At 39.9% G+C, this 15329-nt stretch overlaps 1 protein-coding gene across 4 annotated transcripts; it reads left to right on the top strand.

The window, feature by feature from the left end:
* The first annotated feature begins 1016 nt into the window (after positions 1 to 1016).
* On the top strand, positions 1017 to 14537 carry znf644a (zinc finger protein 644a). Of its 4 annotated transcripts, none has more exons than XM_080777639.1 (7): positions 1021 to 1121; positions 3888 to 4052; positions 6954 to 9561; positions 9701 to 10306; positions 11929 to 12054; positions 13251 to 13353; positions 14305 to 14537. In XM_080777639.1, the coding sequence occupies exons 3-7, from the start codon at positions 6969 to 6971 to the stop codon at positions 14498 to 14500; spliced, it is 3624 nt and encodes a 1207-aa protein (XP_080633765.1). In that variant the 5' UTR covers positions 1021 to 1121; positions 3888 to 4052; positions 6954 to 6968; the 3' UTR covers positions 14501 to 14537. The 4 variants fall into 4 exon arrangements, with proteins under 4 accessions (XP_080633764.1, XP_080633765.1, XP_080633762.1 ...); XM_080777636.1 differs by having other exon boundaries at positions 13215 to 13353; XM_080777638.1 differs by lacking the exon at positions 3888 to 4052 and having other exon boundaries at positions 1017 to 1060; positions 13215 to 13353.
* The last annotated feature ends 792 nt before the right edge of the window (positions 14538 to 15329 follow it).

Genomic DNA, 15329 nt, shown 5'->3' with positions numbered 1-15329 from the left:
TTATTAAACGTTGTCATTTTACGTTCCTTATAGTTATAAGAGAAGGGACAACTCTTTAGCTAGCTTACCTGTTCTTTATGTCAAGTCAAGCAGCCTCTCAGACGAACAATGAGTTAACTTAATTATTCGTCAAAAGTAAGCGAGTGAGTGAGTGAGTGTTGACATTACATTAAACATCGTAATTTAAACCTGTACTTTTACACGTTTTCTCCTCTTTGTGTAGCTACCAACTTGCTGATGCTGACCTTAAAGTCAGTTTGCTAACTAAACTCAACGACCGTCTACTCTGCACCACAGAGTTGGTCTGCACGAGACGTGTGGGGCCTATCGCTACTCTTCTACACAGTATCCTCGCGCGAGAGGATGTTAATAGGTTATTAATAGTCTACTATCAAAATATAGGCTGATAATGAAATGAGCATGCTACTCTCGGGGAAACTACATTCATTCATTGCAAACCTTTCACGTTTTTTTATGCTGTGTTGAAAATCCGCCATGAGAGCGACAATAATTGAATAAATCATTATACTACAGATAATATCCCTCCACCAGGGGATTGTGTGATGGCAACATCTTTGTTAGGTTGGTTTGGGAATGTTGGAGTCCTCAAATAGCCAACGTATTGAGATATAAATATGCCAGGGATATCGATCCAGGTTGGGATTAATCAAATTTCACTTTATTATATGAATGAATGTTGTGATTAACCGTTATCAACCTGGCTGGGAGAGAAAAAAAAATCTGCTACCTCTAAAGAGATGGTCATTAACTCAGGTTTTGTATGCCTCCTATCTGGAATGAACCATCTCGTCTCGTGGGGGACATAGCGATACAATGTAAGAATGTTCTCGAAGATGAACATTATAAACCTATTATTTTGAAATTGTAAAGTGTATAAATGTAATTGATTGTAAGGATATGCATATTTAGAGAAGTTGCCTGCGTTGTATTTGACTATTCTGTGGATATTGGGTATGGTCAACCTCTGAAAAGAAATGGATTGTTCCACACCAGACCACCACGGAAAATGGCGACTGTGTGAAATGGATGGAAGACGAAAGTAAGAAATAATTCAATGCAGCGTTTAAAGTGCACCTTGTCTGCATCCACGTCGTCTCTAGGTAACGTTTTCCTTGTCTTTCACTTATATACAGACATATGTATTGTAAATGCGAGCCATAATTGACATAAAGCTGTAAATGTAGCCTAAGGATTGGGTTTTGGTATGGAACACAGCCTAAATGGAATGGGCTGCAGCTCCTGCAAGCAGCATCCAACAACACAGCGTGACACAAACGAGAACAAAATGCAATATGATCCCTTTGCAGAACACCATGAAAACTACTATTTGTTCGCTATGTCGGTGATTTACAAAGCAGGGGTTAGCTTTTGGGCTGGTATGCAAGTCAACTACAGTGCTGAAAGTTTTAGCTGTAGAATACAGTCCATATGCGCTCATCAAGCCATTATGAGGTTTGCCCCTTTTGCAGTTAACGTTACTGTGCTGTGAATGTGATGTGAGTGTGATCATTACAAAAGCCTTTATTTTTCCGGAGAAAGAGCGGATTTGAAAGATGTATTGCCCATCATGTGTGTAAAACATCTCAATCCAACGACTTTTTTTCCATGGCAACCATTGCCATTATTAATTCATTGAAAATGCCATTTGTAATTTTAGATTCATTCATATATAGCTTCCATTTTGTGGGAAAACAAAAAACAATGTAAATAATTAACCAAATCAAGCAAATTCCAACTTGGTAGCTCAATGTGTGCATGATATGAAGTGTATGTATGTATGTAGTGTATGTATATATATATATATATATATATATATATATATATATATATATATATATATATCTCAGGACAGGCCTATATACCATCTGTGTCATAAAGCTGTTATATGTATGTATGGCCTTAATTGCCACCCACACCAAGAATGTTAATTAAATATAACAATAATCCACACTGAATACAATAAGGTTCTATAAACATGTTGAATGTGAGTGATGTGCTGAATATCATGCCTTGAAATTTTAAGTAGATATTAATTGGTTGTCAGTGTTCTGATGAATCTGTGTTCTGATTAATCTGATGAATGATAATTCATCAAATTTCTCTGAAAGGGATCTCAATTATATTGTTCACCGTTGTCGTCATTATTTAGAATTAGAACAATTTTTAAAGTGACATTTATAGTTAAGTAAGGCAAGAGTTACGACATTGAGGGGCCTAAAACAGCCCGGTCATGTGGTTCATGTAACTCGTTTGTCACTATAAAGCCCATAGACTCCAATGCATTCCGTCAACTTCCGGTTCAGGCCTTTGTCACTATTCGCCAATAGAAGTCTATGTAGAAGAGCCGCCATTGGACTGGCCCCATGAAGTGAACAGAGTTGTTGTAACTCTATCTTACTCTATGGCTCTGGTTCTAGCTAGCAGGATTGTGCTTATAGATAGTGTTACTGTTGACTGTCCATAATTATGTTATGTTAGTGTTGATGCGTTAAAAACTAGTTACTAGCTGTAACCATCTACAAATTGGCCAACTAGTGTGGTCACCTACATGTCAGGCGAGTCTATGTTGAAGTGTGTTGCTCAAGTCACACTGCGTAAATAAAAAGGGTTGAATTAAATGGCACAAGGAACTGTTTAATAGCCAGAATGAGTTTTTCTTCTATACTGTAGATTCGCAGCAGAACAGAACATGAATTGTCAAGAAAGAGAAGGGGAGTGGAAATTGTGGGTAAAAATTAATAAATAATTCAAATGGTTTGCTTCACAGTGTCATTGGCCCAAAGACAAAAACTTGGGACCAGCTCAATGTAGATTTGTATCATATGATTCGTATCACAATAAAGCAACATGTATCTGGCATCACTTATAGCTTCATGTAGCTGGTTTCTATTGAAAATGAAGGCTGCAGCATTCCCCAATAAGATGTCCGATATAGTGCCTCTCTAACATTTTGTTCAGTAGTTGTTACACCTCCAAGTTTTTCTAACTAGCGACCTCTGCTAGCCAAACACCATGTGTAACTGTTCAGAAATTCAATCAACAAAAATCATCATAAACAGATGTTTAAAAAAAAAGAAATTCAATCAAAGTGGGACGGGTTGAAAATGTACAAACCGATTAGATTTTCAGGGTCAAACTGGACCGATAATACTGACTTTGACCACTTAGGGTTGTACTTTTCTTTTCATAAAAGCAATGATAATATTTTCTAATATTCGTCCTAAAGTCGGCTCTTCGGTGCTACTGAAAATTTCTGACGAGCCGAAATCATTTCGGCACTACAGCGCCGAAACAGCGGTAAAATAGGAGTATGAATCGGCCCTAACAGAGCCCATTTTACCTTGCCAGCACATCTCAAAATTATGTGTACCGGACTACCGGTTCAGTCAGTCCATATAAAATCTAACCGGTTGACGCTCACACACTGGAAATCAACCGAAATGAACAAGATGAAAGAAGTGTAGTAAACAGAAAAACCCTAAATCAATTAATCTTTGGTTTCTGCCTCCAAAACAGCAACTAGTCCTAAGTACACTTATGCACAATTTGTTTACTATTACTATTACTATTTGGAATGTAGGTTGTTCAAAACATCTTGGACAAGTTGCCACAGTTCTTTTGTGGTCTCAAATGCACCTTTCAATCCCAGAACGGCTCAGTGATGTTGAGAGCAGGGATCTGTTGAGGCCATACCATCTGTTGAAGGACTCCTTGTTGTTCTTTTCCTGCACATAGTTCTTTATGACTCTGGCTGTGTGTTTGGGGTCATTGCACTTTTGGTATTGCTTGATCAATGAGAATCTGCCTGTACTTCTCAGCATTGAGGAGACTACTAATTCTGACCAAATCTCCAACTCCATTTGCAGAATGCAGCCCCAAACCTGCAAGGAACCTTCCCCATACTTCACCATGCTTGGAGCACTCTCCATCCCTTCGGCAAAGAACATGCCTTCTGTTAGAGCCAAATAATTAAAAATCTCACTCATCAGTCCTGACCACCTGCAGTCCAGTCCTTGTGTATTCATGCATAGGTGAGTCGCCTGGTTTTGTTTCCATGTCGGAGGAGTGGATTTGGCTGCAAGTCTTCCATGAAGACCACTTCCTTTTGTATTCATTTATTTTTAGCTTTTTGCCATTTGTATTAGATAGGAGAGTGTAGACAAACCTAGGGCAGAGAGAAAGACAAGAGAGTCAGATTCACACCTGGGCCAACTCATAAGAAGCATGTGGTCAGTGTGTGGTTGAGCCACCAGAGACCCCATGAAGACATCTTCTCTCGTCCAGACTGTAAATGGGTGTACTATAGGGTCTGACTGGTTTATGCCAGTTCTGATCTGCTGGTGCTGCTTGACATCTTCCGATTGTGAAGGGAAGTCTACTTGGTGTGTCTTTCATCTGCAGCACTCTGTTTCCTTGGCTGACCAGACCACTGCATTTCCAGTCCTCAATGCTGCCTGTTTCTTCGTGCTTCTGCAGAAGAGGTTGGACAGAACATCTGGAAACAACTCTGAATTTGAGAAACCTTGCTGACGGCAGGATGACCAACTTGTGTCTTGTTGCTATGCTCTCTCTAGTGATGGCGTAAGATTAATTTTTAAAACCGTCTTAAGCAACCTCAACTTTTAAACTTCTTCAGCAATCTCACCTTTTTAGTATGGCTGCTCTAGTATTTCCCCTACACAGCTGTTTCTACTTTCTACTAGTTAATTATTATGGTTCAATCTATAGGCTATATTATGTTGTGGATCATCAGCACGTTTGGTATAATCATGTAATACCTACAACGTTTGGAAAGTGGTCTGTTTTGTATGTTCTTTCTCACTCACTGTAATAGTTCACTATTTGCAAAAGGAATACTAAACAAATCTATTAAATTTGTATTTCATAATAAGGTTTAAGACAAAATAACTAAACCTATATTTTGCACAGTACTGTATGTAGAATGCGATGGCAACTAATACTTACAGTGATAGTGTTAGAACCTTTGAGTTTAGGGCTTTCCTTGACTAAATCAATGGGTGCCAGTTCTTATTTTTGAGGGGCGCCCAGCTTTGTGTGTTTGTGTGAATAATAGCAATGATTTGATTGGCTGAGAAAAGTGAGGATGCAAATTGTGGTTGGCCAGAATGAGATGATGTATGATGATAAGAGCGCCCCTCACTTCACACGGGTGTGATTTTTAATATATTGGCCGAATCCACTTTTTCAGTTTTATTTATGTACCAAATTGTGATTTTGAGACCTGATTTGTCATGCAATAGAGTGGACAAAGAGAATCCCTTGTTCCCTACACGTGATGGGCCTGAAAATAATTAGACTTAGTTATCAGTCGTATACCAATGTTCAACATCACTGATAGAAAAATAATAAATATAAACGATATAGAGCCAGGTAGTCCAACTGGACTTAAGTAGGCACGATGGGCTATATGCACACAGAATAACTCTTCGTACTTCCGGGAAAGGAAGCTTTGAAGGACATGGTCACGTGACTGGGCTGCGCCATGACACTTTCATGGATGCTTTCATGGGAGCCAAACCATAGATATTAAAAAAAAATAGATGCCTCATTGGCCGCTGCAGTACGTTGGAGCGATGTGTGTTGAAGGAGGGGCGGAAGAATTTACACTGGGAGAGGAAGTACGCCGGAAGGGTGGAAGGCATGTTACGTCACGCCACTCAAGTGATTTACTGGCCAATCACAGCGCATCTTTCCCGGGACTTACAGACCCGAACATGCACTGTGAGACCTTTTGTAAAGTAATCGCTTCTGGAAAACAACAGAAGATATAACACATTATTGTCTGCTGTGTTGCTTTTCGATGTGTACACTGTGTAATGTTTATAGAAGTATGGTTATGGTATCTAAAGAGCACAAAGTACCTTTCTGAGTGTACCAAGTATAGCGAGTATTCCCACAGTTTCCTGTCTGGCAGCCAAATCTTGCGATACCTCGGAGCCAGAAACGATACGTGCTGCTGTTTAGATCCTCAGATAAAATGATATACTGTGCACATCGAAAAGCAAGTGATTAGAAAACAACCTGTGATATGTCTTCGTTTATATTCCTGAACCGATTATATGACAAAGGTCTTAATTGTTCAGAAATAATATTTGTTTATTACTGGTCCAGCCAGCTCCATTCACTGCCATTCACAGTTCATTGAACTTACGGTGTGAGTTTGGCTCCCATGAAAGTGTCCATGAAAGTGTCATGGCGCAGCCCAGTCACGTGACCATTGCCTTTCCTTCTCAAAGCTTCCTTGCTTCCGGGCTGCTTCCCTACATCCTTCACAGGTGTTAACGATTACACTAATTAAGGCTCTGTTCCATTTGTGCAGTGGTTCTCAAAGTTTTTAATTGTACAAATAATAATAATAAACCTTTTTATATAGCACATACATACATACATACATAAAATGCAACCCAAAAGTGCTTCATATAAAAAATAACTAGCAGCGGAATGCGGAAAATGCAGGTCAATACAAGACACAATATATACAAATTAGCAAATAAAAATAGCAATACAAAACTAATGGAACAAATGTGGTTCCATTTGTACACTCAGAGTTACAGACCTGTACAGGGCCATTTGGAACACACTCAAGGACACTTTGAGATGCACTGGTGTAGCAGAGTGATTCCAGTGAGTCAAACATGCACAATAGCAGCACCCTGCTCTGTTTGACCAGAATGAAACAGAGCCTTCATTAGTATCATCTGTAACACCTGTGAAGTGTGAAGGAAGTAGGGAAGCAACCCGGAAGTAAGAAGTTATTCTGTGTGCATATAGCCCATTGAGTTTTCATCTAAAACTAGGTAAATGGTTACTCTTGTAGAGCTATCAAGCTAATGACTTGTTGGTTTGTCACTTTGTCTAGTGCTATGGTATTACGTTTGGATAATCTAAAATTATGTATTTTTCTTTTCTAGGGCACAGCTACAGAAATGTCATGTCTGGCAGGTCTTGATGAAGATGACAAAGATGCAGATCATGAGATGAATGCTCTCACACTCCTTCAAGAGCCAGTGAGAATGGCGCAAGATCACATCTCTTACATTGATTCCTTTGGCAAGCCTTCTCTGAAACAAAATGATGTCCTTGATGTTCTATCAAACACAGATATATTGTTGCCAGTTGGCTTGGGAAATGGACCTTCCTTACACCTGGCTACACAATCCCATGAACCCAACAGTTTATCCACGGAGAAGGAGGAGGGAAAGAGCATCACCCCATTAAAAACGGTGCAAGAAATCGACACTACGGGAATATGGGGATTTGATGTTGATTCACCAGAGGATTCGTTAGACAATTTCAGCAGTGCCAGTGACCTTAATTGGGACCCACGCAAAGAGTTTATGCAGTTTTTGTGGGATAATCATGATGATTCCCCCGGAGAGGAACCACAAAAAGTTGTCACTCCCCCCATCAGCCAAAGAAAGAGGAAACGGAAAATGGACATGGTGGTTATGGTGGATCCCAGTGAAGACCTTTATCCTAATCAGAGCCTTAAGTCGCCTGAGGACTCATCTGATGGTGAAGAAGACAGAGTAGACTCAATTCCCATCAGGAAGGTACGAACCCCGAGGAAGCATTCCAAACCACAGTCATCACCAACAAGCAAAGTATCACAGTATCCCAATGGAACTGCTAAGGCCATCAAGCAAATTCTATACCATGCACCATCAAGAAATTCACACGAGAACAATATCGGTCATAGGCATTCCCCATTGAAGGTGCTCTCTCACTCAGAGGAGAAATCATCAGGTTACCCTTGTTCAGAATGCAACAGTACTTTCAAGAGAGAACAACATTTGCAACGCCATATGAAGTCTCACATAGATCCTCCATATCTGTCGCCAAAGCCTTTCATTTGCCGGGAATGTGGACAGTCCTTCAAATACAGCTACTTGCTCCTTGAGCACATGACAGTTCACCAGAAGAAGAGGGAGAGACTCATTGAAGAGATCAAGGGCAAGAATGAGGAGGATGAAAATTGTAAACTTTTTTGCCCTCAGTGCTCATTTGGAACTAACTGCCCAAATGCATTCGTTCAGCATGCCAAGACACACGAGAAGGACAAGCGACACTTTGGCTGTGACAAGTGTAGCTTCAAGGCTCTGTCTGAGAAAGAGCTTGACAAACATGAAATTAGGCAGCACACTGTTAATCCATCTCCAAAGGAAACTAAAGAGGATGTCGGAGTTTACTCCTGTACACTTTGCTCCTATCGAGCCTTTAGCAAAAGTGTTTTCAAAAATCACCTTCAGCGTCGTCATCAGAAGACTTATGAGGCATATGAAGCTGAACAGGAAAGTGAAAGAAATGCACAACCACCCGCAGAATGTCCCACACCTACCTGCAAATCTCCTGCAGGAGATTCAGAGTTCACATCTAAAATCTCAATAAAAAGCCTGGCCTCAACAAAACGAGCACCCTGTGATTCTGATAAGGTTTCAGACATTTTCAAAACAGATTATAGACAGAAACGGATTATAAATACAAGAATCAAGCCTCGATTAACAGAATCAAAACTTGACAAATCCATCAATAATCTCCTGTCTCGACAAAAACATAGCAGGAAAACTGAAGAGCAACAGAGAAAAGAAGAGCACAACTGTAGCACATCTTTTCAGGACCATGATGAGAAAAGTGATGATGAGTTGCCTGGTATATTGACAGTAAAAGTTGAAGATACCAATAAATCCTCAAATGGCCATGCAATGTCTTCAGTATCCAATTGTATCTCTTCTACAAGCAATGCTAGATCAGCAAAAAAAGATCTCAACAGCCAAGATGCACCCAAGCCAACCTCAGATCAGCCAACTGTGAAAAAGTCACCCTCTAAAAGAAAAATGAGCACTCCATATCGCAACACTACTGAACAGGACTCTTGTTTCATCTTACCAAAACATTTGCCAAGTCCAAAGAGGCTAAACCTGTCAGAAGAAATGGAAGACTGTGATGAAAAAGACATTTTCCAATTCAAGGACGAGGATAACACTACACCTTTTGACAATGATATCAAGCAAGACAAACCACACATCATTTACACCTATAGTAGGAGAATGTCTATGAGGGGTGCACTGCAGGCATCTAAGAGACTGTTTGACAAAATTAAGACCGAACATAATGATGATGATGATGATGATGACTACAACCCTGATGATGATATAAATGATGATGATGATGATGACAACCACCACCACCCTGAGATCAAGGAAGAGTGCGAGATCAAGGAAGAGTGCATAGAAACTGAGTGTTACGAAGAAACCTTTGAGCCCAACACCATGTCATTGGTAATAGAACAACCAATCACTGATGACTTGTCAGTGTTGGACTCGGATCACAAAACCTGCCCATATTGTCCTGCAATCTTTGAGTCAGGCGTCGGACTGTCCAATCACGTGAGAGGACATCTTCACAGGGTCGGCCTGAGTTACAACGCACGCCACGTGGTGCCTCCTGAGCACGTGGCTTCTCAAGACAAGAGGCCACGGAATCGTCGCAGGATGTCAGCAATTCGACGATTAAAAAAGGGTACTGTGACCATGTCATAACAAATGTCTTAGTAGCCTGCCATGAAAGTATAACAGTATAACATGAAATTCATTGTGATAATGCTGCATGCACAGATCACAGTTTGACTAATATTCTGATATTCTTTTTCCTTTTGCAGCATTAAAGTTGGAGTCAGAATCTGAGGTCCCCAAATCTGAGGTCCCCAAGAGCACCCACTCTTGTCCACTGTGTGGGGATTCGTTTGATAACAAGACTGGGCAGTCCAACCACATACGAGGCCACCTGAAACGGCTCGGTAGGAACATTGCAACAAAGACCAAATCCCCGTTATGCTTACTCCGGGAGCTGATGCGAGACAAGAAGGAGGTCCAGAGGGCACTTCAAATCCTGGGCAAGAAACGTAACCGGGTCCGTTACCGATACGGCGCTCCCTCAAAGCTGGCCAACGCCGATGGCTTACCACGCCCGCCCATTAGAATCTCCAAACATACTTCAATTCCGAACCTTTACAATGATGCCAAACCACAGTTTTCTTTTTCGGGAGAGGCATCGGACAATAAGCATTTAGAGACCAAGTTAGAGGTTAAAGGATCACTCTCGAGTGCGAGTGCCTTGATAGGAATTCTAAAAAAGAGGAAGTGTCAAGAGGATTCAAAATTGAAATGTTGTTCACCCATGTCAAAAAGCACCATGCCAGTTTCTCCAAACGGTGACCATAGTACAGGTTCAAGAGATGTCTCTTCACTGCCAGAGTCAATATCGGGTAAGTACAGATTACTTGCCAGATAGTGTTTGTAGTCCTAAATACCTGAAATGAGTTCGCAATGGGTTCTCTTTTTACTTAAGGATTGCTGATTTATTCGGAAAATAGGCTATTTGGTTATCATTTTCAACATTTTCATCAAAAGTTTCCTGGCTTAGGGCTTGATAGGGCGATTTATCAAAGACCATTTTGAATGTATAATATTCAATCAATAGCGTTCAATTGGCCACGATCTGATCGATTTTCACTCCAAATGTGATCTGCAATTTACCTGATCTGGAGAAACTGATCTTTTATAACATTTAAGTGGTCAATCAGATATATATTATATCGTTTTGCATCTTTGTGACAGGCCTAAACATTTCCCCCTTCGTCCCCACACACAGGAACAGTTTTGACGTGGGTTTTGACATATATAATAATTTTATAAAAGTTTTCACCTTACGCACAAGATTGGTATCGCTATTGGCAGATCGAACAACAATCAAAAAACCTGATCGGTGCACCTCTACCAATCAAGGTGAAGGTGCTACTAACTTTGTAAGCGAAGACAACAGGGATGTTACAGCTGTAAGGGGGCATATCATACTGTAAATATGATAGTCCTTGCAGCTAAACCAGTTTTTAAAGGATTCATGACATTCATTTATTTTTATTTTATGTTTTATGACCTCAAATTACACCCACACAACCTGAACTTTGAACATTCAGTGGATTTTCTGTGGTCTTGAGTGTAAGCCTTTTGAGCTGCAATGGCAGGCAAAAAACAGGCAAAATCCCTCAACAGTGACATCTTCTGGCAAATTGTTATGTAGGAAAGAGCACTTGTTTGAGCCAGAAAACCCCAGACCACAGAAAATCTACTGAATGTTAAAAGTTCAGGTTTTTGGGTGCATTTGAGCTCAGAAAACGTAAAAAGAATAAAAACGTTTTATGTCATGAGGATCCCTTTAAACAAAAACCTACATTTTTTTTGTTTAACCATACATTTTTTAACTTGCATAATAAGCTCTGTGCATATTCATAATTTACTGTAAGTCCCTATTTTTCAGAAGGTGTCATACTGTAGATCCGTTTCCTGATCCAGTTTATTTTCCCATAGCCTCATTTGATTGGCTCAGCAGCAAACTGGAAACACATTTGAAGGTGTCATATGTATTTTCAGTTCCAACCTGCAATTTAAAAGATATGGTGAAATATGAATAAACTGGAACAGGAAACGGTGTAACCCTCTGAAAACCTGGGACTATAGTTATGCAGAGCTGATTGTGTTTCGAAAGTGTGATTTGTGGACATCACCATCACCAAGTGTGATTTGTAGTAATTACTAAGAGTACACACTGAGATACCATGGGAACATGTCCATGAAGAGTTGAGACGAAGAACCATTTCCAAGTCCATCATTTATTCTGACCCCTCCCCAAAAAGTCCCCTTATCCATAATTTATAAATTACGGATAATTATTATGAACTTAAATGGACAGGACTTTTTGGGGAGGAATAAATGATGGACTTAAAATGGTTCTTCGTCTGCCTTGGGCCATCTGTAAGGTATCTTTCGACTGCGTGTATGTGTATTATTCACTATACCTTGTATTGTGTGTCTTACTGTCTTCTTGCAGAGAAAGGTGAATTCAACAGGAAGGTTTGTGTCCATTGCAATGCATCTTTCCACAGTGGCGTTAGCTTGTCCAATCACCTGCGGGCATATGCAAAACGAAAAAACACTGCCTTACTTGAAGGAACCAGTAAGTGAGCCATCCGTATCTTTATGAAGACTTTGAAATTCTGTAACTCAAGTGATTACACTAGATCCTTAGATGTTGATGTAGTTTATAGTTTATTGCGGGTTCTGGGAATCTGCTAGAGACGTTCCACAGAGCAATGTTATTGCTGGTGCAGAAACTAATTCAGTAAGATGAATCTCAATAAAAAAATGCACAGTCAGTGTGGGATTAAGTGTATTGTATGTCCTGGGGCCCCGCAAGGGTCAGAAAAGGATGTCCCACAGTGGCTGTTAGAGGATGGATCACACGGGTCCAGCTAGCTAGACCAAGAACCATTGGGTTTGTTTTTAAAGCCCTATTGTGCGGTTCATGACCTCTACCGATAAACAAGGGGAATTACACTGTTGTGTCAAAACAAACCAGTGCTCCCCTTCGCTCGCACCCAATGGACGTCGGCAGACAATGAGAAATCGTAGTTTCTGCCAGTGGTTTACCTTGGAATGGATAATCTGCCATATAGTGGGAAGTTTAAGTGGTGGCAAAGACAGTAAACCTATAATAATAGCCACAGTAGTCTTATGTAGAATGTGTCGGTAAATAAAACTGAAAACTAAAATGTTATAGAAAACATATCCTTGAAGTGGACACAACAGATTGTCCTTGTATGTCCCACAAATGAAGCCTTACTAGTCCTTTACTTGTTACATCTTCAAAATGTAACCAACCGATCTGCTTAGTTACAGACATTTTCAACACAATATAAAATGCATACATAAACCATTACATGTAAATAAGGGAACATTTTGCAGAGTGAAGTAGACGGTAATGTTAGATCTAGGTTAATTGTGCCATAGCCTCGGACCTGGTACCCAGGCTTTTATTTCCGTTTGAATTTGGCTCAAAAATAAATTAATTGTGCCACAATCCATAACTGAGTCCCATACTATGTATATGCATGGTGGTGGAGTTAAATTGAACCCTAAATTATTCAAATGGAAGTCGGAACACTAACATGAGAATAGCATTCTGGTGAAGTTTTGTGTGATTTTGAGGTGTTGAAGGTGATATTTGAGTACTTAATAACAATCATTAATAGGCTGACTGATCTCAGTATGTTCAAAAGGCTGATAAGGCCCTAAGCGTTTGGCTTGGATAATTTCACTGAACTGATATATTCAGAGCTAACCTGATGCATGGCAATGTTTTCTGTCCGTCAGCTTATGACTGTAAAGCAACGAGGCAGCGATCAAGGCCTGGCTCAAAGAAGAAGACAGTGCCCATGTCACACACTCCAGAGGAAATGTATAGACTCACCTGCAGGTTTGTTGATCACAATTCAGTTTATTTTCTAAAGATATTTTGGGGATTTTTGCCTTTATAGATGTACAGTTGGTTGACCGGAAACGGGGAGAGAGATGGGCGGGACACACACACAAACACAGCAAAGGTCGTCGGGGATCGGGACTCGAACCCACGACAAACAATTCAGTTTTTATCATAGGATGATGCATGCTGAGCTGTACCTAGCCACAGGCTCTTTTTAAATGGTCCAGTTTGAGGCATTAGCCATTTTTGAGCTGGACATGCAGAACAAAAACATGTATGTCATAAATTAACTGGATTTCTGAACTTCTGCCTATAGTGGACTACCGGTATTATACTTAGCCTATCAATTCCATGTGTCTTCAAACATTCATATAATGTGAAGCACAAGGGGCTTCCAAGCCTGTTTAACTGACAGTTAAAGCCTTTATACATGCAGGGTGCAAGTAATAACGATGTTCCGATGTAACTAACATCTTCGTCAGGTCATGACCTGAAGATGTTATAGTTACATTGAAATGTTGTCGTTTTTACTTGCACCCTGCTGCATAAAAGATGTATATGTGACTTGAAGTAATTCAGTTCATTTGAGTGCAGACATTGAAAATCTCACTTGACATGGTTGCCAGTTAAGGAAAATGTCAGGCCAGCAAGTACTTACCTATTACGCTGCAGTTATTCACATTTCTAGCCACTAAAATATTCACTCACACACCCCAATATCCATAAATTAATATTCAGGCATTTGATCCCAAGATAGGACTTTGTCTGCATTATAATTGGGATATGCTTACATGCTCAACATAATTCTGATTATTTAGGCGGCAGTTTGCTTATTCAGGGCAGCGTAGAGGTCTTCTGGTGGAATCAACCAGGGCCTGATGAACTTAGAGTACCATGCGTGCATGGGACCATACTTATTGTCTGCATGTCCTCTTTTCTTTGCAGGTTCTGTGACCTAGTCTTCCAGGGTCCCTTGGCGGTCCAGGAGGACTGGATTAAACATTTACAGAGGCACATTATGAACACTAGTGTCCCCCACACTGGGCTAAGCATGGTAGAGGTCACCTCACTGCCCATGGACCCCCCAACCCACGTGACTGTCCAAGACAGCTCTCATACAGCAACAAACGCTGCCTCATGAAGCCACCTTTTTAGAATTCACTAGACTGTATGTGTGTACATTGGATGTTCCTTCACTTTTGTAACTGCAAATATTGGCCAAACCATGGGAGAAAAAACATTAAATGTCGGAGATATTTTACAGGTTTGAACATTTTGGAGGTAACAAAAAAAGAAAATAATTATTTTGGATAATGTTACATTTGTTTTTACAGTCCATTTTATGGAATAAAATTCTGAATGGGCAGACTGTTTTTATTTCATGCAGTAATTTAGTGTGGAAACCATTTCTAATGAAGACAACTTTTACCTCAGATATCACATGGTTTTAAAGTCCCTTTTAGTCCAGTTTCGAAGCACCTTTCTTCTCTATATTTACATTTATAATATACATAGAATCATGATATGACAAATATGGTCTCTTTTGTATTTGACGTGTTCAAACTTGGACTACACCGCCCGTTTGTTTTCATGGCAGATAGTTACTGGTTGTAGACTCCTGTAAAATTAAAAGAAACTACCTGAAAACTAGTCAAATACAGTCAGAGATCATAAAATAAAACTGAATTATGAATTTCAATTCATGTTATGCATAGAATATGGTTTATCTAGTTATGGTCGCTGCATTTTTCTTTTTATACAAACTTGAACTGAAGGTGGTTAAAAAAATGCACACCCAGTGTTGGCTGCCCATTATACTGTCTCCTATATTCAATGTTTTCAACTGTTTCAAAAAAATATACTGTTTTTAAATAATTTAATTTTAAATGTACTCTCACACAGATTACAATGCTGAAAACATTTTTTTGTGATGTTAATAAAAAAAAAAGAAAGGCTAAGCAACCAGGATA

Source organism: Protomyctophum bolini, assembly GCF_963924005.1.
Source record: "Protomyctophum bolini genome assembly, chromosome: 12".
In the NCBI taxonomy this organism is placed as follows: domain Eukaryota; kingdom Metazoa; phylum Chordata; class Actinopteri; order Myctophiformes; family Myctophidae; genus Protomyctophum; species Protomyctophum bolini.
Note: the sequence above shows the minus strand (reverse complement) of the source record. Positions and strands in the feature narration are given on the sequence as shown.